The sequence below is a fragment of the Argiope bruennichi genome, chromosome 4, assembly GCF_947563725.1.
Source record: "Argiope bruennichi chromosome 4, qqArgBrue1.1, whole genome shotgun sequence".
Taxonomy (NCBI): domain Eukaryota; kingdom Metazoa; phylum Arthropoda; class Arachnida; order Araneae; family Araneidae; genus Argiope; species Argiope bruennichi.
The window spans coordinates 65,490,113-65,515,784 of record NC_079154.1 but is presented as its reverse complement, the minus strand read 5'-3'; the positions used below and the strand labels follow the sequence as shown (position 1 = coordinate 65,515,784).

The following is a 25,672-nucleotide window of genomic DNA, read 5'->3' as shown; positions in this document are numbered from 1 at the left end:
AATAGCCTTCTAAATTGAAATATTAAAAGGAAATTAATTTTTCCATGCAAAATATGCATGTTTAAAAGGCAAAATATCATTTCTCAACATTTTAATGTATAAAAAATAAAAAAAAAATCTAGTGAACATGTAAGATTATCAAGTGTGAAAATGTTTTACAATTTTATTCATCAGGTATTTAAAGAAGTAAGAACTTTTATATATATATATATATATATATATATATATATATATATATATATATAGCATATGAAACCTACTACTTAAGCACTATAAAAAATTCCAAGTTCATTGGATTAAATAATGCTTTTTATTCACCAGCAGAAATATGTATTACGTTTAATTTTCAGAAATATGCATTACGTTAACTTTTCTTATGCACATAAACAGAAAATTTTATCCATCATAATTATAACAATATCATTAACATTACAAAACCATAAAAAAATTTATGTTTAGGAAAAAAAATAGATTAAATAATAAAGAAAAATAGAATAAGAAGAAATTAACTTGTTATAATTTTTTTTAAAAAGACATTGAAACCTAATGTATGTCAAAAGTATCAATCAGTAATCAAATGTAAGCTTCCAGAATTTCTAGACAATTTACAAAAAAACATTTGCTGTCTAGAGAGAATTATATATTCTGTTCATAAAAAATTCAATGAAATGTAATAATAATAGTTTGCTCCAATGATTCAATACTCAATACAATAGTTTAATTTATTCACTATGAACAAATACAAAACTTATATTTGATGGTTACAATTTAAACAATGCATCTTACTACAAAATTTCTATATTGGTCTTCAAAATCCTTCTGGGGGCTTGATGCCACATTCTTTAGCAAGATATATCATTTCATCTAAAATATAAAAAAAAATTATTAGTGAAATAGAGCAAAATATATGGTTTTAATAAATAGTACTTTTTCTGAGAAATAAAATCTTGAAAGATTTCAGGTGAAAAATTATATGCAAATCGGACATTTAACATCAAAATAATATAAAATTTTTAAAAAATCCAATCAAATCCAAATGTTCCGACTAATATTAACAAGCAGATCAGATTTTCTTAAGTTATAATTACAGAATCCTAATGAATATATTATGAGAGGTCTAAAATCAGTTTATCAATATGTATTTTATGAAATGTGCAAAATCGGTACATATATTTGCATGTGTTTATTCATGAACATTACTTGAAAAAATTTAATGCAAAGGATAGAAAATTCATCATTATAATATAACAAAAGAAGTAAAATAAGACAGTCTGATTACTATATAAATATGAAAATATTTGGTTTATCTAGTAATAAATATTTACTTAAAATCCACATTTGAATGATGAGATAAGAAAACATTAAAATAACCTAGTACTATCCTCTACCTTTAAATAGTCAACCTGGAGATGATTCAATTCATTTTGAAAAAGAAAGAAATGACGGATAAAAATGTTTATGCTTAATTTCAATCAATTTTGACTAAAGTTGTCTAGAGAGCAATATTTTGTGCAAATATTTGAACACCAATCTGGGCAAGTTTCATTTCCCTGACCCTGATGTAAACAAGATAATATCACTGTAAAAGTAGATAGGTAGTGTAGCGTGATTTGCAAGATGAACAAAAGCAGGAGGAGTGGAATGCGAAACTGAGAAACGATTCCTTGTTGGAGCTTTATATATATTTTCAAATTAAACAAGTATATATTTTTTTTAATTGAGCTCATATTAACAGTTGAAAATACTCCATGGAAACTCCAGAGGTCACTAAGTAAATGATGACTAAAACTCGGATAATAAGATTTAATTTTCCAAAAAACAAAATATCAAAATTATTAAATAAATTAGAACTTTAGAAATTTTATTAAGTTTCATTTAGTCACAAACATGATGTGTATATGTGTTTGCAATCATTAAAACTTCTTACATAATGATAAGACTTTTCATAGATTTTACTAATGTGAAGAATTACTAGTTATGTTAGCAAGCAGTAAAAAGTTCACCACATCATTATTTATATAGTAATCAGACTGTCTTATTTTACTTCTTTAATAATGCTTTAAAAATGATAAAATCAAATATTAAATAACAAGAAAATAGAACTTTTATTATCTAATTGAATATGGAGGATGAAAAGATGAACATAGAAATTTTAGATAATGAAAAATGGTAAAATAAAATTTTAAACCCATACTGATTTTATTAAAATCACTTTCTAGTTTTCATTAGTCAGTTACATTTACTCTTTAAAAAAAAGGGAGTTGCAGAGTCCACATAAGTCAATCCCATTTACAGGCATGAAACTTGGCATATATGGAGTCATAGTGGTGACTCAATGAACCTTAAAACATGAATTTAAAAATTTATTGTGCATTTTGTTTTGTATTTTTGGGAGACTTCCTTATAATGTCATTTCTAATTATGAAGAGGTAAAGTGTGGACCATAATAGACAATAAGCAATTATCATTCAAATGAAATTTCTCTGTATCTCCAGCATAATATATTACATTTTTAGAAATTTTTAAAAATCAGCTACTTTTCTATTAATTCTCTTTTTTTAAAAATTTCTTTGATTATTCAAACTTTTTCTCTTAATTAAAAACACAATTAATCAATATACCTTTATTAATTGATATAAAATTATTTTCCCGATGAGTTTAAAGATCTTCACTGATCTAAAAATAAATGTGTAGACGACTGGAGGGGGAATAATTTTACTTCCCTAATTTAGTAAAAAGCTAAGTTCAGGAAGAATCGTGGAAATAACCTTTATATAAATTAACAAAATTATTTGTAAAGAACTTTGAAATTTCATTGCCTTAAGCTCATTTCTTAACATCTCTATTTTCAGCTTCTTTTCTTTTCTAAATTCATTGTGTGAACCTATTGTGTTACCTACCAAGTAAAATAAATGCACACTATTAAAATATAATCATTTCTGAGGTTTCCATTTTATTAACATACATAATCTCATGTGCAAGGTCATGTGTAATTTATGAAAACTATTAATGAGTTTCTACAGATCTTAAAACACAAAACTGCACAGAAAAGTGAATGGGAGATTTTCTAAGGTTATCTAAAAATAGATTACTTACATTTTATGATAAATTAGCTGTGAAGAAGAGTCTTAAAGATGGTTTTTAACAACAAAATTATGCACATTAAATATATATGCATATTTCACATTCCTCTGAAAAAATGTTAACAAATCCCCCATTATATATAAATAAATTACCACATCACATTTTAAAACATCATTTAATGGAATTATGCCAGTATTTTTGAAAATTATTATAACTATAACTGCATGCCAGGTTGGACAGGTAATAAAGTCTGAATATATAAATCAAAAGATTCGTGCATCATAATCAAAGCAACTAGCAATCTTTTGCTTTTATGCCTTCCACGATGAAGTTAAAAAAAATAATAAAAAGAAATGAGGAAATGCCATAAAAGATGTAGAGCATTTTATTCAAATAAACTATGTATGCAAAAATTATATTAAAAAAAACATGCACTTTAATGAATTCAACTTTAAAAACTAAATGCATAACTTAAGGAACAAAATATATCAATATATTAATAATTATGAAGTAATAACTATTTAGATAAAAATATAAGCTAGAAAAATGTAACAATATCTTAATAACACTACTACAAGACACAATACTACAAGATCTTAATACACAATACCACTATAATATCTTAATACATAATAACAAGAGAAGAAATTAAGTAAACCAAAACTCTAGAACCAAAAAAAGTATTCAAATGATTCAATGTGCTCAAATTTTCTTAGCAGAAAATTAGCAAAATATATTCAATGAACTTACTTCGTTGATTAACTTTAGCCTCTTCTGCTTTCTTAGCATCAAGAATGGCTTTCTGTTTATTTTCAAATTCTCTCCTCTTTGTCTCTTTCCTCTTCAGATATTCTACAAAATGCCACAAATTCTCATTATCAGAAAAAGGAGGGAAAAAATTATATCAAAACACAAAAAGCTTAACACATATTTAAGTAACAGTAAAGATTTCAAACAGAAGAAAAATAAATATTTTTGATAAATTCATGGTGATAAAGTAAAATTAGTTTTACTTCATAATTTTTTTTTAATTTATTCAATTACAGAGTTTTATTCTTTTTTGTGAACAAAACTTATCAGAAAATAAAGAAATGGAAGTATATATCAATAAATATGTTGTAATTTGATTGTCTTTACTTATCTAAACTTGTAAAAAAATCTTTAAAAATGTACATCAAGATTTTTTTTTAATGAAACAGAAATGATATCTTGCATTAGAAGACACGATAGCTTTGATTTTTTTTCTTAAAATTTATGAAGCATATAAAATATTCTTAATATCCTATCATTAAGGTTAAAAAAAGGATTAATAATAAAAAATATGAAAGGGGTAAAAAACTGTCCAAATTACTTTAAGTTATTGTATAAATATGGTACATACCATGTTGACTATAATTCAATCACAGCATAATATATAATAGCTGATCAGTAAATAAAATAAACAATAGCAGTGCATTGTTTATATGAAAAGAATAGAATCAAGAATAAAAATTCTAATGTTTTGTGGATAGATTAATTTTTATTAATAAATGAATTTATTTAAAAAGTTCCTAAAGCATGTAAGCTTATTCTTTACAATGGTAAGGGGATGAATGTTCAGATCTTTAAAAGGACCTTCAAGTGAAATATTTCCACGTAATAAAATTAAAAATGTTGATCAAAAATTTACAAAATGCCTACAAAAATCATTATAAAGGATAAAACTTTTAAATGCTGATTAAATAAAGGATACTTGTTTTTCTTTAAAAGTTTCCCTTTTTATATAAAATTAAAAAAACATTGAAATCTACATTCTGGTATTGATGTCAAAGGAGGGCAAGTTGCTAAAATGTCAGAAGTGGTTACTAAGATTTAAGCACCCACTTCAACTTAACTTTTGAATATTATATACACAGCATAGTTTTGGTAGTTACATGGCCAAGAAGATGACACATTTGGAACTTAATTTTTTTTATTTTTATTTTTTTATTTATGTTATCACAAGAGACATGATTTGGACAAGGGGATGAATAGTAGAACACATCTGTTTGCATCGTAAAACAAGAGAAAAAAAAAAGTCAAATTTCCCTTAAGTGATTCTAATAAATGTACCTCCAAGTGTGTTGCCAATATGGTAATCCAATAAAGTAAGTGGAATAATTCTCCTAGTAACTTTATTATTAATTTCTTTTAAAAAATTTTTTGAGTCATACATCTAATATAATTTATATGAAATGAAAACTAAAAAATAATTGACAAATAAGCATCCATTAAAGAATTTAATTAAATTATGTTTTATAACTGATAGTATTATTACTACTAATAAAATATTTTAGTGGTATTTTTGAAGTGAAAAGAAAATATTTATCTTTTAGCAATTTTTACTGAATTAATTTATGCTAATTAAATAATGTGTCCAACAGTTTTGTCAGAATAAAAAATAAATTAAAAACATCTGCTAGAGCTTTTTGAAAAATATTGTCTTTAATTTACAGTTTTTTGTTTTAATATTATCATGCCATTCTAATAGAATCCTTTACAATTCATTGTTCATTTCATAGATTTCCTGCAATAATTTGATAAGTCTTTGATTGTTCAAGAATCCAATATCTGACGACTGGGATAATATTATAATCTTATTATTGGGGATACCATATTGGAAAATTCAATACCTACATTTTGGAGTACATATGGCATCACTAAAAAGTTGCCTTTTTTTTATAGAAGTTTTTAAATCTTTCCATAATTAAATGAATAATTAGTTGAATTAAGTAACCTTACAATTTATTCTCCAGAAAAACTTCAGTTTCTAGTTATGAAGCTATTAAGAATGATGGATGCTCCCTTTTCCCACTTTTACTGCCAAAGCCATAAGATATTTTTTTAAGATAAAAGATTTTGGCATGAGTAAAGTATAAATTTGTTCGGATGCCGAATTCATAACATGCACGATTTATTAAATTTCTTGTGAATTATTCAAACAAACAAAATTCTTTTGTTTAATATGTTAGGGTACCTACGTATTCTTACTCAACTTACAAATCGCGCCAACCTGGTTGCGATAATACGCAAGTACCTATGTTAGTGACGTAACTAGGTTCCTACCTACTCCTGCTACTAACAAAACTGTAGTATGCTTTTTTAAATTAAAAAATTCTGTCAGATGTCTTCTTCAAAGGCATTGTGTGCTCAAATTTTATTACCTAATGCATGGTATAGTTAATTTGAAACAGTTCTTTATATAAGAATTCAAATCAGATTCAACAATTTCGATCCATAAAAGTTTAATAGAAAGTCTTTTTAGATTAAACAATCATGCCTGGTAAATCTCATAATTTAAATAAAAAAGGAAAGTAACTAACTACTTCATAGCATTGTTTATCAAATCAGTCATCTTAATTGGCAACCTAACATTTTTTACATCCTTGCCAAAATAAAGGGCACATTATGTAGGTAGAGATTTTAATCCTTTCACTCATGGTGTGGGAAAGAAAACACAGCAATTTTTTAGAGTGCATGTTGAAAATAATTCAATCAAAAAGTAGGATTTGGATCAGGAAATAAGAGAAAATTTTGGAATAAAATAACATGGGGTAGTTTCAGAGAAAAAAAACTAGAATCTATATTAAACTGAGATATCAATGTGCATATATATATATATATTCATTAATCATTATAACTTACTGTATCTCAGAACACCATATGTAAAGCCAGTTGCTAGAGCTCCATATCTGCAGGCCTGTTTAAGTAAATGGTACAGATTAAAAAGTAATAAATTTAATATATAAAGGTTATAGCGCAGTCGATATAATTCTTATTCAATATTATAGTTAATGTAGAATTATGATTAACTCAATTTTCATCCCTAAATTAAATTGTAAAAAAAAATAAACAAAAAAATAGTTGTTGCAAAAAAACGTTGTCTCAATTGCTATACAATGCTTATAATGCCTGCAATTTAAGCATGGTAATTTATTAAATGCATGTTATGATCATCCATTACAAGATTTACGTTATAGAAAAAGATACCACACAAAGTTTTCAGAGTTCAGAACTCTCCATAAAAATCTTATGATTTGGATGAGCCTTAATTTGTCTAGAAATTAAGAGGAATTTATACAAAAAAGAGAGCATATTTTCACAGAACACTCTGAAAGAGAAATCTAAAAATATTTTCTAAATTTAACCAGCACAACATTATTAAACAGTAGATGACCTCATAGAACTGGTCAGTTTTTATCACAAATAGCACATTTTAAGATAACAGACAATTTTTTTTTATCAGTGTAACACCATCAGGCTGCTTTAAACCGTATAATTATTAACAATAAATATTAAAATTTAAAAAAATTATTTTATGTACTTCCTTATGGTTTTATATAATTATAAAATCATTAAAAAGAAGCGGGACCTAGTATTATAACACTTTAATTTACACTTTATTTTATCTAGTTTATGAATGACCTCTAAGCTTTCAACGTGAGAACAAGTGAAACAAAATTCACTTTTCTAAATAATATGGGAATGAATATTTCCACTTTATACTTAGATGTACTATTAATTTTTGAGTAATAATAATTACCCGAATAAAAGGAGAAACTCTAACGGGAGGTGGTAATTCGGCTGCAGACATGGTCAAATCTTAATTTTCCAACCCGAAATTTTTTCGGAAATAACAAGAGCAAGTTATGAATTCAGCTCACTTCGACCTTAAGTTTTATTCTTAAATAAATCATTTGAATGCCATTCTAAATTTACACCGATTCCCACACCACTGAATAATTTTTTTAAAAATTACTTCTTTTGACTTTTAATCAGTTTTGTTTTACGATTTCAAAGCATTTCTTCCATGCTTAATTAATCAGAAATTTTAACATCGATTAAACTGTACACTTCAAATCATAATCGGGAAATCCGAAAACATTTTTTTTCTTTGTTTATTCACGAATTTTCATTCTGAGACGAGTATTACGCCGCGTTTGTACGTTTGAGGTACACCTTCAGCGACGTAATTATGTTTCATTCTTACTTTTTTGACCTGAAGGTGTTACTCTTGATCTTTGAACCACGCATTTTTAAATCTACTTATGAGATGCTGAGTCAGTTCGAACGGTGAATTCATCTTGAAGATGACTGATATTTGGAAAAAGTGATGCTCTTTAAAACATTTTTTCTGTTTAACATATTTTATGATTATGGTGCTTGTAATAATATTTGTCTTATTCATTGCATCTTTGGGACGTTCTCTGGGTCTGCATGACAGTTATGCAAAATTGCTTCTTAAATTATTTGAGGTAATTATACTATTGCTTTGATTTAAGGTATATATATGTATTGCTACTTACCGTAAAAGTGCAGTGTAGTCTCATGAATTACTGTTCCATATATTTGTTCAAATATGCTAAAAGAAAACGCTACAGATATGAAAGATTTTAAGATAATAATCTATATTTTAATAATCTCACTTTAAAATTACATTTATATATTTTTCATTATTTAGCATTGTTTATTTTACAAATTTGAAGTCCTTTGTTAGTGAATTTGCTTTAAAAATTGTGAAATCTTATAAATTTTTAACATGTTATAAATATTCGTTACATTATACTGAATATTATTCTGCTTTATAATTCTTTCTTCTTAACTTGAGTTTTTGTCAGTATAGAGAATGAAATTTATAAGCAAAATTAAATGTACTTCTTGATACATGTTTGTTCTTTTAAGAACCAAGCGAGGTAGAAAAATTATTAATATAACATTAATTTTTTAATAATATATTCAAAGCTCTTTCATTCTTAAAACAACATAATAACCAAATTTCAGATATTGCATGGTACAAAAAAAACTTATTAAATAATTTTATTATTAATCTTTAATTATATAGTATTGAAAAATGATCATGTAATTTGTATAATATCTTATAGTGTTTCTGAATAGTATATGCTTCTTGTGTGTACTATTCTTAATCATCTGGAAATAAGAAAAGAATAAGCACATTAAATATAATTCTCAAATTGCAATTAAATAGATATGATAAAGTATGGTATTATCATTTAGAACTTCTAAATAGCTTATAGACTATTTGCTAAATAAATTTCTTAATTTATTGTTAATATACTTTTCAAATTGTATTCTGAATTCAGTAAATTTCAAGATTATGAATAAAATTTATATAAATTCATGTTTTTCAAGCATTTTCTTAAGAGATTTGGTTTTAATTATTAAGATTTTTAATTTGTTTCTAGGATAATTGTATAATATTATTTTTATATAGACAGACTTCATTGTTAATAAATTATTTATTGGAAATATATATTCTTTTAATTTCTGTTATTAGTTTTGCCAGAAAAAAATAGAGAAAGCTGAAAGGCGTGTGGAAGAAGATGAAGAAGAAGGAACCGTCATCAATTCTTCCAATTCAGGTTTTTAAATTCAAATACGAATCGAAATAATTCCATTTTATGTTTTTATCATATTAAATTGAACATGTATCAAACATGTTTGGTTCTGAATGTTTAATAAATATTGATAGTTAAATATTTAAAAAGTTTTTTTTCCCCCCCAATCTATCTCTTTTTGATTTGTTACATTGTTTTAGTGATATCCCGAGATGTAAAATTAGTTCCAGATCCTTGTCCTGCAAGTGGTGACCTCCAAGAAAATTCCCAGGCATTCACTGACCAGAAAGAATTCAATCTTGAAGATATTTTCGATTTTATTAAAACAGGTGTTGAGGTATATATATATATAATGTATTATTTGATGAATACTACGATGTATTCTTGCTGATGATTTTCAATTTATCTCTTTTATAGCTTATAAAAATTTTTCAAAAATGTTTCCTTTTATAATTTAATTTCTAATGATTAATTTCAATCTTCATTATAATTGAATTTAAAGGGATAAAATGTTAATCAATATTACTATTTTCAAAACAATCTATCTTTTGAGTACTTTACTTGTAATTAATACATAGTAAATTTTATCAGTTTTCTTGATATTTTAAAATAGGCTGATTGGCTTTTCCTGAAAGAATTGTTTTGTTAAAATAGTATAGATAATTCATGAAAATTAATATTTTATTTCATATTAATTTAGATTTGTTAGGAGGATTAGATTGTCATTATTTATCTTATTTTTCTTTTAATGTAATTTTTAACAAAAATTAATATTCTGTTGTTTTTTATCTATAAACATCCTGTTTTTAATATATTATCATGAAAATATTTTACTATAGTTATACAAATAACTTTAATTCTAGATTATTACAATTAGATTATAGATACTGTTAATACACACCTAGCCATCAACTAAATATTTAAAATTTAATGTGCATCCCTTGAACATCATTTAAAAAATATTTCTAAATTGAGTGTAAATTTTACTGAGAAATAAGTATGAAGTATATAACATATATGACAAGATATACATTAACAAAAATATCAGTGTATTTTATTCTGTATCAATTAAACTATGATCTTGAAATAAAAAATTATAGATTTTAAAGTTTGTTTAATCCTTTGCTGATATTATTAATCATTGCCATTAAAAATTTCTTATTTGTGGAGTGAGATCTTTTATTTAAAATAATTCATGAGTATTAGTATAAAAACAATATTAGTATATTCCATCAATACTGATATTCTGTTAAGTCTTTATTTCATTATTTATTTTTTAAATTTAATAGGCTTTTATATGATATAATTAATTTTTCAATGTTCCAGGCTGTTATAGAAGATGAAGTTACCATGCGTTTTGCTGCTGAAGGTAAGTATTTTCTTATTTTTTTAGCTGCTTTATTTTTATAAATAGATTAATGTTGATGAGAAAAGTGAAAATATTTTGAACAAAGATTTGTAAGAGCACATTAATTTTTTCAATATGCTGGAAAGACTTTATCATGTGCAGTTTTATCATGGTTGATTTCAGTATATTATTAGACAAAAATAACAGAGCACATGGTCTGTATTCTGTCAAAAGAAAATGTGTATTATATTTCTTTTTATGAAAGAAAAGTAGCTAGCAAGAGTTAGTCATTTAGTATTTACTTTTGATTTGAAATAGTCTATTTTATTTTCCTAAAGTCAGATAAATCTAAATAGAGATAAATATAGAAATGTGCTTCAAAAGATTGAATCTTAACATGATAAGAGTTCAAAACCATCAAGGATAAGTGTTGGCACTGGGACTTATTAGATAGCAAGAAAAATAGCTTCTTTTTCCTTGAACTTTTGTGTGTACTTTTGGATAAATGAAGCTTGATAAATTTTCTGCTTATCAGTACTTCTTACGATAAAACTATAGGCTGCTTTTTGACAGTTTCTACATTTGCTTTAAAAAATATATATTATTTTTAAGAATCTCTAAAACTGTTTTCAGTCATTCTTAGTTTCAATAATTAGTTTATCATTATAATAAAAAATTATTATAATTTAGTTTATATTTGGTTTTTAAATGTCTCTATGTAATAATTACATTTTCTTTCTCTATGTTTGCCTTTTAAAATTTTAATTTGTGTGGTATCAAATGATGTGTGTGGTTCCTTTTGTAACTCTAAATTGCTAAATACCTATTAAAATTTAATAGGTGTAATTTAATTATATGTTATGTTTTGCTTTTAATTTTTTATAGAGCTTTATAAAGTTTATTATGGTTTTATATTTTAATTTGAAGTTTTTGAATTAATTTACTAAATGTCATTATCATAATTTACAATGCTAAATTATTTTGTTATTCTTGATCTTTTATTGGAAGACATGAGAATCATAATGTCAAGTTTAAATGTGCTGTAAAATACTGTTTCGAAGTAATAAAATATAAACATTAATGTACATCATTTATTATTGAGTAATAAAGATGATGCAATACTTGTAAACATGTCACCATTTCCATCTTTTGAATGAACTCACTTCACTATGCATCATTAAATTTTACAACCTTGACTTTGTAAGAGAGTAATTGTTTCCTCTTCAGTTTGCATTGTAAACTACTATTATTTACCTATTTTTCCTCTAAAACTTCCTATGTTCAATTAAAGTTCTTTCAAACATTCATTGTTTGACAATTTGAGAGGAAAAAGGAAAAGGTTATTCTTTTTATGCCTTAAATTGACTGGTTTAAGAATTCAATGATCTCTTGTATGAAGATCATTTCTGTTGATTTTGTTTCAGTTTTTAGTATTGTTGAATTTTATATATGAGTTTTCAGTTTATAATGTTTGAAATAAAATGACTTATTTGTGTATTAATTGCTTTATTTTTAATTTGTATTTTCCCATTGTAGAACTTCCAGCTTGGAATCTGCTGACAAGGACTAACAAAAATTATCAATACATCAGGTTAATTTTTTTCTTTTATCTTTCTTTAAATTATATTAAATTTTATTAGGTTCTTTAAAAAAATTAATTTAAATATAGTTTTTAAAGAATTTTATTTTGATAGCATTCTTTTGAAAATATTAATGTTTAGCTAGGACATTTATTATTATAAATAATACATTAATTCTTCTTGATTTAAAAATGAAAATGTTATTGAGAAGATTGTGGATGAATAATATATTAAAATATCTTAATCATCTATTTATTGATTTTTTTTTTTTTCTTTTTGTATTTAAATGCTCTTAATTAAAATTGAATCGAGTCTTCTGACTCTGCCATCTAGAATCTATTTAATAAAAGGACTGAAAATGAATGAACATTAAAATCATAAAGGCAAAAATTATAGTTACACTTCTTATATATTAATCTGTATTGTAAATGCAGCTATTTTATAATAATATATACTTGGAATATAATAAAGAGTTAGTATATGTTTTTATAACAATATATGTTATTTCTAGAATATATATTCCCAAAATTATTATTTTTTTTTTATTTTATTTTTTTTTTTTTGTCCTTAAATATTAATTCTTTCAGCAACCAAACTAGCTTTTTCATGCTTAATTCAAATGCCTCTAAATTATATTGATTTGTTATATTTTCTTAAAATTTTTTGAATAAAGTATTCTGCAGATTTTATAAGTTTGATTTAATTCAAATTATTTTGATTTATTCTTTTTTAAATCTTAATTTTTCAGCTCTGAAATCAGAATAATGGGGTATTTAAATATGTAATAATTTTTCACTTAAACCATGTTTAAAAAAAACACTAGATTGATCTTTTATATAAAAATTTGTTGCTTTTATCAATTTTAATTGCTTTATTGTGCAAAATATGTAAACTAAGGATATTTTTGTATTGATATAAAGCTCACTAGGATTTATTTATTTTTAGTTTTCGTGTGACTTGCATTTGGTTCATAGGTTTCTTTTTACGCTACTTCATATTGTTTCCTCTTAGGTAATGTTTATTCTGTCTTTATACTTTGACAATCAAAATATTCTCTATATTAAAATAATTACCTTTTTCCATGGGCTATTATAAACACTTAGTTCTTTATAAATATTTCTATCTTTTTAACAAATAATTTGAATATGGCGTCGTGTATTATTAAAAGGTGACAATTAAGTGCAGATTAAAAAATTAAATAAAAGAACTTGGTAATAATTAAAATAGCAATTGAATTTGAAATATCTTTACTTTTATTTTGTACCAATTTCTCATATATGTAAAATCTAAAACTAGCTTTTAAATATTCAGAAGGAAGGCACTGCATGTTCGTGTTTATATTTTTATATACATGTTACAGTTAATGTAAATAAACAATTCTTGTCGATAATAACTATGTAAGTGATTTATTGATTTTATAGTGATTAATTATTAATAATAACTTATTATTCATGCAACCATAACATATACATCATGTGGGAGAAAAGAAATTGCATTGAGTTTAGAAAAATTATTAAAATTCTTATAAATATTATATTTTTTAAGTTGAGATATTCTTATTTCTTCTATAATATTTTATTAAACAGATCCTATGAAAAAGTCCTTTTTGGCATTTTTTTAATACCCTAAATTTTTTTAATCCATGTATTTTAATTGTAAAAAATAGCTAAGATAATTAATTTAAGGAAGAAAAATATTCAGTATTTGCCTCCTAACTAGATAGTTTTAAAAATATTTTTAATATTGATAATTAATTTTATTTTTCACAGAGTTTGTATCACAATTTTTGGAGTTTGCTGGCTTCTTCTGTTTACATTTTTAGTTGGATGCTTACCAGACAGCAGGTACATGTTTTACTATTAAAAGTGTGTGTTTTGTGTTTCTTTTTAATGAATACAGCTTTAGCAGTATGAATTAATAATTTTTTTTTTCATTTTTCATCGTTGTATTTATTTTTAAAAAATCCTTTATAAAAATTCTTGAGTCTTAATTTTATAAAAATTGTAGTTCTCATTTTAATTTTCTTATATCAAATTCATAAGTATGTATGATACTTTTCCCTCCTCTTTGTCTCCTATATAATTTTGAATGTAATTAAAAAAATCGCATTTAATTGTTTCGTCTAAAAAATGTAAGTTTTTATCATTATTTTTAATTTTTATTATTTTGCCTAGACTGTTATATCAAAGTTTGAAAAAAAAACAACTTGTTCGGTTATGTTTTTTCCCCTCCCCTCCCATAATAAAAAAAAAATGCTATGTTGCCCCCCCCCTTGAAAGTAAAGGAAGCAAATTGTTGCAATATTCAAAAACTGCTTTAAAAAGGCTTTTTTTTTTTTTTTTTTTTTTTTAATAGAAGAATCATGTATAAATCTAGATTCACTTTAGATATTTAAGTCAATTTCATTCTTAGTGAACTTATTATATTTTTTTGTGTTTAAAGGATAAAATTCCATGAGAATGCCTTTATTTTAAAAAGTATTTTGAAAGACTTAATGAATATTTATGAATCAATATATTGTTACAGAATGGATATGTGTTAGTGTATTCATATATTGAATACAGAAGTTTGTCAGATGCAGTGTAATTTTCTTTATAATTTTTTGCTTTATAGAAATTTTTAAATAAATTAGTTCTTATAAGCTTTTTGTTATAAAAACTAAAGCTTTTAACTTTTTGAAAATTTTCGCATGTACTGTAAATTATGTCTTCTAAAAACACATTCATTGAATGTCTTTTTATTATTTAATAGCCAAGTAAATTTATATCTAAACTAATAAACTCGTATCCCTGACAAAGTTTGCACCTGATGTAGTAATTTCTTTTACTGAAATTTTTGATTTCTTGTTATTTTTTTTTAAATATTTGATAGGTTGGTAATCCTAAACTTTAAATTATTTTAATAATCATTATTAATCTGAATGTTGTCTTTTATTCATTCAGGTTTAAGAGGTGGTTGTATTGGCATGGAAGCATTCTGTGCTTCCGAGTTTTTGCGTGTGCTTGTTCTGCAGTAGTCACTTATCATAATAAGTAAATACTTTTTCATTAATTTTGTGGTGTTAATATAAAATGTTTTGTGAATAATTTAGAAGTTGTTCAATGAGTTCATTTTTATCAGTTTGTGTACATGACTTTAAATATTGTTATATTAATACTTGGATTACTATATCAAGCATAAGAATTTAAATAGTAAATAACTTGAATTTAAAAAGTTGCATTAATTTTGGTTGTGATTAAAATTTATTTTTAAATGGTTTATTGTTAGATAGATTAAATTATTTATAAACAAGCTTATTCCAAATTTTCAGTACTACTTTATTTTGCTTTAGTTATACGTTTAAGCAGCTAACATTAAGTCATGTGAAAAATTATTCCATTCATAATAAGTGTAATAAAGTAACTTATGATGATGTCATTTAATTTATATATTGCTTTTTATTTGTTTATTTTTTTTAATGAAAAGAAAAAAGTTTCTTTTTTAAAATTCACGTTAAATCTGTTAATTTGATTTAGGAATCTATTTATTGTTCCTTTTTCTTTGAATTTATTCCTAATTCTTCATTTTGTAGAGAAAATCGAGCAGTAAATGGAGGCATTTGTGTTGCAAATCACACATCTCCTATTGATGTTGTAATTTTGGCCAATGATAACAGCTATGCTTTAGTAAGTAACATTATCACTTATTATCCAAATTAAATATACATATGTCATCATAAACTTTATTATGTGGCCACAGGGGAGCTTAGAGTAAAAAGTTGCTAATTCAAAGTTAAATTCAACAAAGATACGTTATGTGCCAGTCAGTCCAAACAAGTATTCCTTCTTTGTTCACAGTAGATTCTTGCAAAATAATTTAAATATCCTTATAATACATAAAATTCAATCACATTGTTTAATTGTTTGTAGTTGAATAATCATACCTATGAAGTTACAGCTCAGTAGTTTCTTTTGAAATAGTTTTTAAAAAATCATTATTTTAATTGTCAACACCTTTTGATGAGGATTTAATTGTAAAAAATTCTTCATGAAATAACCATTTAATTTTTATTTTTAAAACTCTTTTTCATTTTATAATTAATTTACATTATTAAATAAAATTATTGATTTGGATAAAATTGTTATTCATTGTGGAATATCAAAAACGGTGCAGTTTATTAGGTTTTTCTTCTGAGGATTTTTTATAATTAGTTCAATCATCTCAAAATCTGCACTGTTGTTATCTCTTACAGTGTTTTATTTCACAATATATATGAGACAATATTCACACATAATTAAAAATTAATTAATTGCAGAATTTTCTTGATTATTCCACCTAATAATTCTAACCATAAATAGTATGCGATTATGATGCACGACATTGCAAATTGCTGAAATCATTACTGTGGAAATTTTAAATGTGTGTATTCAGTAATAACTTTAGTTGATCAGTTTATATATTTCATTATACATTGTGTCATGTAAAACAGATGACAAATTAAACTTGTCATTTTACTGCAAGGGTTTATTCAAGGATTTTGCAACATTTCTTTAACCATAATCATTTCTTATAATTTCCTTTTAAAAAATGCTTTATTATTTTATTATTAATCAGGATTAAGGATAAAAGTCAAAGTGTGTTTTCTATATTGTAGGAAATAATTCTAGCAATACAGTAGATTGACCCTTAAAAAAAAGGCAATATTATTAAACACTTCAGAATTTCTGATATATCTAACACTGTTTAACAAATAGAAATAGATGAAAATTTTCTTTAGTGTATTTCGGCTGTTATTCTTTCGATGATTCAAATATTGTTTTAAATTAAGAAAATATAGAATTTTTATTCTAAATGTTAAGTTACATTTTTATAAGCAAATAAAATCTAAAGATAAACTTAACTAAAATTGGTTTTTCACATTAAGAGGTCTACATGTCAGCAGTTCATAAATAAGAGCCGTATTCAGAATTGATTGATTTTGAAATTTTAACTTATTATTGAGAGAGGGAGAACTGAATTAGTGTGAATTTTAATATTTTCATGTTCTCTTTGTATAAATAGAAATTAGGTGCTTGATTTTATATATATATATATATATATATATATATATATATATATATATATATATATATATATATATATATATAATATTGTGTTAATTTTAAAATAAAATTTTATGGAGGAGGAAGAATAGAATTGTTCATTAATATTTACTATTTTTAATTGCATGATAATCTGTTTTAATTGTTCATTTGAAACTAACAGGTTTCTTTGTTAAATTAGCTTCGAAACATTTTTTTTCTTTTAATCCCATGTAGGTTGGACAAAGCCATGGAGGGTTTTTAGGAGTCTTGCAGAGTGGTTTAGGGAGGGCTACCTCGCACATCTGGTTTGAACGAGGTGAGGTACGAGACAGAGAACTTGTGCAGAAAAGGTTAGTGAATGTGAACATTTTCAAACAAAATTAATGCCTAATTATTGAACAGCAATAAAATGTTTGATTTGTTTCGCTGATATTATTTTTTATTCTGAAAGAAAAAGTTTAGTGAAGTAAATATATAAATGAGAACAATTGCCTTTCAGTATCTGTCTTTTATATTTTATATGCATATCTTTATATAAGAGTTATCTGAAGCATATGGTAATCGTCTTTGCCTCGCCTATTCTTTTTTTGTGGGGAGGGGGAATGATGAATGCATGAGCATCCACAACCAAAGAATCAACAGCAAACGATTAGAAGGACCATGGGTTTTAGGTTTGACATGCCAAACTGACAAACAGCTGACAATTTTTTTATTTTTAAATAGCATTATAAATATTAAATTTAATTTTTATTAGTTTCATTTTATATAAATTATACTTTAAAAAATTTTAATAAAAATTTACAGGGCGCCATCTATTGATCTGTAAAGTAAATACACAATTATGTAAATCACATATTGGGAAATTACCCAAATTTTATTCTTGAGATCATTCAATTTTCCTTTATTTAATGATTCTAGAATATTTTTAATATTGTAAAAATATATATAATAAAATTTTTGTAATATTTTAGTTTGCTTAATTAGACTTGTTTTACTTCTCAGTGTTTGTTTGGTTAAATTCCTTATTTTATGAAGTTTTGCATAACTTTTTCTCTGCCAAACCAATATTGTATCCTATTCCTTTCTGTCAATTAATCAAAATTTGTTTCAAGCCGCCGATTTTAATTATTTTTGATGATTGATTATTTTTTATGTGAATGTTCATTAATATTGTAAACAACCTATTATTAGAAAGTGAAACATTTAATTTTGCTATGCATTTGTATCTAAAGTGTACTACACATAATAATTTTTATTATTTCTTATACTCGCTCCCATTGTGCATGATATTATCACTTGATACTCATTAATTATGTCAAACAGATCTGAGCTATTGTTAATAAGATAACAGCCCATCTACATAGGACACATTTTCTAGTCATTGAATATAGATGCAATATTTTCTTTTTGCATTTGTAACTGTACATTTTGTATAAAATATGGTATTAGCCAAATTAAGTTTAAATATTAAAAATAAAAAATAAAAATTAAAGGATATGACAGGACCAGTTACTACATATCCTAGAATAATGGTCCTTCTGTTTTTTTAAAATTATTTTATAATTCATTAATAGGTTAAAGAAAAAGAGTATCTTAAAAATAATCTCAATTGAAATAAAAATGAAGTATTTAGCTATCTCCATGTTTTCAGGTTAAAGGAACATGTTCAAGATGAAACAAAGCTGCCAATTTTAATTTTTCCAGAAGGTTAGTAAAATGTCCAAAATTATATATTAAAATATGGAAATGTTTGAATTTAACTATAAATTATTATTTTTTTTATATTTCATTCTGTAAATTTGTTGCTAAATGTAAAACTCAAAGCAAATCTCAAATATTAGTTTTTACATCTTCATAGCAAAGGTAACAAAGCTTTGGACATTATTTGATATTAGAGATCTCATAGTTGCTTTTGCAAACTGAAGCCAGTTGTGTATGATAGTTTAGATAATTAAATAATGGATTTTTTGCAATGTGAAACATTTAAATAATTTTTTAAAAATTTCCAGATGGAAAAATATATAGGAATTATAACTACCATTGTCTAATTTTAAAAATTCCAGAGGTTTTACTTCTTTTTTTTTTTAACTCAGAATTAATGTATACCTATACAAAAGTCCCTCTTAGTCTTCTTCGAAATCTTGTGTTTGCAATTTATCTTTGGTGCAGAAACTTATCGATTTGAATTTGAATTCTGGCAAAGATCCATTTTGTACCTGTACTAGAGATACATTAAATTTGTCAAGAACAACCAACTTTCCATTGAGTATATTTTGAAGTTTGATATGATATGTGCTTGATCTAATGTTACCTTTGTCATCTGGCTATAGTTTAAAATTATAAGGCTACTTGCAGAATAGCTTTGATGTACATCTTAAAATAGTAACTTAAATTTTATTAAATAGTTTTGATTGTCAGAATTGGTAGAAATGTTCATACAAATTTAATAAATAAATTTGGATATGTTTAACTGGATTAATTGAAAGCAATTTATTTTTTTACTTTTTTTTCCGGAATTTTATACAATAAACATGACAAGAAATATGTTTGTTTATGTTTAGAATTGAGTGAATAATAGTTTTGTGATATATTGAACTAAAAAAAAATCTCTTTAAATAGTGATTCATCGCTTAATAATAAAGAAACCATTATACTAAAGACTATATCTGGATATGGTAAAACCATTTTGGTCATTCTATAATTCATGGATATATATAAATGAAGACTTTGGACTTATCACTATCTCCTTTCCAAATGCTCAATTTATGTCCTCAATTTTGATTTTATTAAATCAAATCTTGATTTGTTCAGTTAACTTAATCCTCTTACCATTTCTTAAATGCTTATTTATAAGATGTATATTATACAACATAAATATTATATATAACTGTTTTATTTTACCTTTCTATAATTCCCTTTCTATCCTATTATTTAAATATTTAATTCAAATATTTTTTCCTGTATTTTTAGGTACATGTATTAATAATACTTCAGTAATGATGTTTAAGAAAGGAAGTTTTGAAGTTGGTGGCACAATATATCCAGTCGCTATTAAAGTAAGCTACAATTTCAGTTCCAAATATATTCCTCTAAACTATTGATTCGATTGCTGTAAATAATATATTTTTTAATAATCTTGATATATATATCTAATGATATTTTTAAATTTAATTTAACCCTAATTAATTTCCAAAGTTTTAACTTAGTCTATATTAACTTCACTCTAAAATACTCTTATTTCGTGGTCCAGTTTCACCTTTTTTTTATTTAATGCAACAGAAGCTCTGTAAAATTGCTGTCATTGATAAGTTCCCACACTCAGAGTAAAGGGATAAAAATTTGCTGATCCAAGACATTCTTTTAAAAGATCCTGTCAATTCTCTTACCTAAACCGACATGTGTAAAGAAATACCTATCAAAATCTCACAGTATATAACAGTAGAAGCGTGGACGTATTTTGTCCTCACTTCTTGTACATAAATTATACCTCCTGGGATGGAATAAAAGTGGAGATTAAAATTCAAAAGTGTCTTCTCTGTCTTCAGCCACGATTCTGCTTAAAAAATATGTTTATATATATATATATATATAAACCAAGTTAATAGGAAAAAAAGTAACACAAATAAACCAAATAGAATAATAATCCGGCCAGGATTTTTTTCTGTGAGAAAAAACAAGCTAGACTAAAAAGTCCAACAACTGATTCCTCATGACACGAAAATCCCCTGAAATTAGGCCTTTTTTTTATTTATTTTTCATTTATATCATTCAAATTCTAATGCTCATGTGTTAAAAACTGTAAGATTACAATAGCATTATTTTTTATTGTTTGAGATAATTTACTAATCTCTTTCAGTAAACAGTTTCATAACTTAACAGAGATAAGAGAACAAAATTAGAAAAATATTAAAAAATAAAAATTTGAAAAATTAAATTTGTAAATTTGCTTGCAATTTGAATAAATTTTACTTCTTATCAAACTTTCAATGCAAATTAAAATTTTGAAATCACCTCTGGATAAGAAATGAAGATTTTTTTCCTTTTTAACTCATTTTCTTTTCTACAGTATGTTCTTATAAATTCTCAGAAATATTTAATTTTCTAAACTTTTTAACTCAAAGTTTTGCTTTATTCAAACAATTGTTTATTAAATTTTGTTGTTGTTTTTTTTATTTATGATAAAGATTTATTTTAGTGGTAGATCTATTGCCATTCATTTGATCACTTTTGAAATTTTAATGCTCGTCAGCCATGATCGAAATTTTGATAGTTGTCAAACTTTTGATACTTATCACACTTTCATTTCTGATAGACATTCATATCATTGAGAATAAGTCTGATAATATGTACCAACCAACTGGGTTAATAAGCATCGCTTTGGAAGTACTACGAAAAGAGGAATATACATTGTTGTTGTATTAATTCTTTCATTGGAAAGAAAGGCTTGAATATTTTTATTTTGTAAATGAAAAATAATATAACTGAAAAAAATACTTTGGAGACATCTTTATATTAGTAGATTATGAGAGGTTATTTGTAATTTATAGTAAAATCACAATATATTGAGAAATATTGATTAATCTTGGACAATATACCACCATGATGAAGTTCAGCCATTGCCCGACCCTATTGTCTATTGCTTGAGACAGAAAACTACTGTTAATTAACAAAGTCGTAAATTCATCCATTAGTGATATATTATTTTTGTACTGAACTTTGATTTTTTTAAAAAAATGTTATGTTAATTTCTTCTAAAATTTTGATTTTAAAAAATTAATAAATAAATTAAATTAAAAAATACAGTAAGATTTAGAAGATATATATTGTAAAAATTATGTTAAAGTTTATATAATTTTCTTTTCAGTATGATCCCAGATTTGGTGATGCTTTTTGGGATAGCAGCAAACAGAGCTATATGCAGTACTTAGCAATGATGCTTACGAGCTGGGCTCTAGTCTGTGATGTTTGGTATCTGCCACCTATGACTCGAAAGGTGATTAAAATCAAAATGTTTTAAAGAACTTATTCTTTTAGTTTTCCTTCTCATTTTATAAATAACATTTTAAAATAATTTATTCAAAAAATCAGAAATTTAAGACTATGCTTCTACAATAACTATTTTTAGCTTTATTTTTGGTTTTTCTTATCAAAAGTTTAGTTTCAACTGGTGATAAGGCATGCTTATCATTGTATATAAAACTTAGATTGTTAATGTTGTGCAGAAAGTATTATAGAATATATATCAAGTGAAATACTCTGAAGCTTTAAGATATACAATTAATTTGATATTTATAAGCTTCATTCTTTGTAAGACTGTTTAAATATATATGCTGATCTTTGAGTAATGATCTTAAACTTTAAAAATTAAATAAACATAATTTGCAGACATTTGGATTTTTTACAATTTTTTAATAGTATATTATTTTTAATTAATTAATAATGCACAATTAATTATTTCAGGATGCAAAGTTTGAATTAAATCTATAGTCTATTAAACAAAGATTCTTAAACTTTTTAAATTTATAAAACACTAGCAGTACCTGCACAACGTTGCCCATGGTATAACATCTACGAGGAAAAATTAGGGTATAAGTGAAGTATAGTGTGCCCCTTGCTGCGCTAAGGATGCCAAGTCGCCAATAAAGATGGCGGACAACAAATTATCAAGAGAACAAACCGTTGGAGCACCAAAAGAATTACGAGTACTGCGAAGAATTCCATTGCAGATGATTTTTAAACAAAGAATGCAGACAATTTCGTAAAATAAGAATTCAGTCAATTTTTTAAAGTGCATATTGACAATTAAAAATTGCAAAAGAATAAATATTTTCTGTTCGTATTCACATTAAAAAAGAAAAAGAAGAAAATAACTTTTAATTATAAGCTTAACTTTCTTTATTTAACCCTTAACTGGGGAGGTGCAGTCTATGAGACCGCATTTCATTTACACTCAAATTAAATTTTCTAATGAATGTATTAATATGAAAAACTGCCACTATATTTTGCAGATATTTTTTGTGATATATATAGATATGTTTTAGAAAATTTTCAAAATATATTATCATTGCAAACAGAAAATGCATTGTAAGATACATTTTCTTCTCAAATTACATGTTACAAAAAATATTCTTGAAAAACCCATTACTTTTTACTTTTTAAATCATATTTATTTTTACAGTATATGAAGGTATATAGAAAACAATGTAAGGTAAAATTCAGCAATTATATGAAAAATAAAAAAAATTGACATTTTTTTTTTTTTTTTTTTTTTTTTTTTTTTTAATCGGTTTGTGTGACTTTTATAGCACGGTTTTCTAGGGCATTTTAAACATACAGGTTAAGAGCTAGTATAAAAATGAACCTATAAAATTATATATATCTCTTGGTATATTAATATATCAAAATTTGTGAACTCTAACCCCCTCTGTTTCCCTTTACAGAGTAATGAGAGTGCTGTAGAATTTGCCAATCGAGTAAAAGCAGAAATTGCTAAGAAAGGTGGTTTAGTAGATCTGATGTGGTAAGTTTTGATTTTATTTTTTATTTATTGTGCTGGAAAGGAAGGGGGGGATCACAAGTATTTTGTTTTTAAGATAGACATGTTTTTGAAAATATTATCTCTTTTCTTTTTTTCACACAAAGCTTTGAAAGTATTCTAAATTACAGATTACTTAATTCTCATCTTTCCTCCTAATAATCAATCTATCAACATCATGATATATAATAGATCAAAGGAGTCTCCTTGTTTATGGAGGTTTTAATTTATAATTTTACTGTAAGCAGTTTAAAAAATTGAAAAGTTGAACTAGCTTCTATTTGTGAAGTGCAACCATTTTCCATTACTATATATTTTATTATAATACTAACATAAAAGGAACACATGAAAAGTTCTTTTTATTTTTCTGCAAGTGTTGATCTTACAATTCTTCTTTGTGGGAGATAATTTTTGTACTGTTATAGTTGGAAAATAAGTTACACCTACCAGAAAATCATGTATGGCTTCTGTCCATATACAGGGTGATTACAAATAAATATCCTAACTTTGCAGGGTTATTAAAAGAAAAAAAATACAAACTTGTTATTTATTAGAAATTGCAAATGACAGTTGAAAGTTTAGATTCAGCACAGTTATTAATTTCAACCTGACCTAAAAGTACGAATGATATCAAGGCGATATAAAAACACATCCCATACTTTTTCAGCATCTCTACTACAATACTTTGAAAGCCTGCTCATATTTATATCTTAACTTCATCAATATCAGTTATTAGCTGTGAAATACACTTGCTGTTTAATATAGGCCAGAAAAAGAAAGAAGGAAGTCAAATATTGCTATACATATATATCTATATCATTTCAAAGCATCATATTAGGCATGCAGAAAAAATTGGGAGTGATTTATCATATTGATTTGAAGGGTGTCACTTTGAACATGCGGTGTCACTTTGAACATGCTGTTACAATCTGATAAGAAATCTTTTCAATGTTATTTTCTGAATGAATTTTTTTTAAAAATTTGACAACCAGTAAGTTTTTGTTAAGCAGTGTTTTTCTTTTTTTAGGGATGGGCAGCTAAAACGCATGAAAGTGAAACAAGAGTGGATAGCAAAACAACAAAAGGAATATAGTAAACGACTGAAGGTGGAATGAAAAATGTGATCCTTTGCTAATCTTAATTTAACTAGTCCCTGCGACCTCTCTTTGTACATATTTTAATCTGTACATGCCATTTTTTGTGTTCATTGTGGTGTGTATATTTGTTATAGATCAATTTTTTTATATTGATTGCAAAAATAAAATGTTTCCATTTAGAAACTTGTTTGTACACCATCATGATGAAAATCTCCAAAACACATGCAAGTTGCTTGCAGTGGAATATGTGCCAATATATTGACTGTCAAATATATGTGCTGTCAATAATGCTGCTTTTCTCCTATTTCATACATTATGGTTTAATTGCAGGCTAATTGCCATGCAGTATAATCTCAAATTAACATCATTCATGGAATTGGGGGGGGGGGCGTTAAATCGAAGTATGAGCAAAATGAACATTGACCACGAAATAAAAACTTATTTAGCTTACATACTTTCATGAAAGAAGAAATTGGTTATTTTACTTTACATCGGCTATATTACAAATTTTTACTTCACTGCTATCAATGTTTGAAAGAAATGCTTTAATCATTTTCAAAGTTGAAATTTCTTTTGTGAAAGAAATCATTA

At 25.0% G+C, this 25,672-nt stretch overlaps 2 protein-coding genes across 2 annotated transcripts; one reads left to right on the top strand and one right to left on the bottom strand.

The window, feature by feature from the left end:
- Positions 1-708: 708 nt before the first annotated feature.
- Positions 709-7,788, bottom strand: LOC129965858 (ATP synthase subunit e, mitochondrial-like). The gene is made up of 4 exons (XM_056080098.1): positions 7,646-7,788; positions 6,748-6,802; positions 3,835-3,936; positions 709-864 (listed from the first exon to the last, which is right to left on the bottom strand). Exons 1-4 carry the CDS (start codon positions 7,694-7,696, stop codon positions 809-811), a joined length of 264 nt encoding a protein of 87 aa, XP_055936073.1. The 5' UTR covers positions 7,697-7,788; the 3' UTR covers positions 709-808.
- Positions 7,789-8,007: 219 nt separating this feature from the next.
- Positions 8,008-25,264, top strand: LOC129965857 (glycerol-3-phosphate acyltransferase 3-like). Its single transcript, XM_056080097.1, has 15 exons — positions 8,008-8,357; positions 9,398-9,482; positions 9,659-9,795; positions 10,785-10,827; positions 12,343-12,397; positions 13,332-13,397; positions 14,156-14,230; positions 15,329-15,418; positions 15,958-16,051; positions 17,684-17,799; positions 19,101-19,156; positions 20,420-20,505; positions 22,314-22,442; positions 23,890-23,969; positions 25,012-25,264. The coding sequence occupies exons 1-15, from the start codon at positions 8,253-8,255 to the stop codon at positions 25,097-25,099; spliced, it is 1,305 nt and encodes a 434-aa protein (XP_055936072.1). The 5' UTR covers positions 8,008-8,252; the 3' UTR covers positions 25,100-25,264.
- Positions 25,265-25,672: the final 408 nt, after the last annotated feature.

Coding starts and splice junctions, on each gene's coding strand:
- LOC129965858 (XM_056080098.1), bottom strand. CDS start 7,696: ATGTCTGCAGCCGAATTACCACCTCCCGTTAGAGTTTCTCCTTTTATT. Junction 3,937..6,747: donor ATATGGTGTTCTGAGATACA/GTAAGTTATAAT, acceptor GGCATTTTGTAG/AATATCTGAAGAGGAAAGAG. Junction 865..3,834: donor GGCTAAAGTTAATCAACGAA/GTAAGTTCATTG, acceptor TTTATATTTTAG/ATGAAATGATATATCTTGCT.
- LOC129965857 (XM_056080097.1), top strand. CDS start 8,253: ATGATTATGGTGCTTGTAATAATATTTGTCTTATTCATTGCATCTTTG. Junction 9,483..9,658: donor CATCAATTCTTCCAATTCAG/GTTTTTAAATTC, acceptor ACATTGTTTTAG/TGATATCCCGAGATGTAAAA. Junction 22,443..23,889: donor TGCCACCTATGACTCGAAAG/GTGATTAAAATC, acceptor TTCCCTTTACAG/AGTAATGAGAGTGCTGTAGA.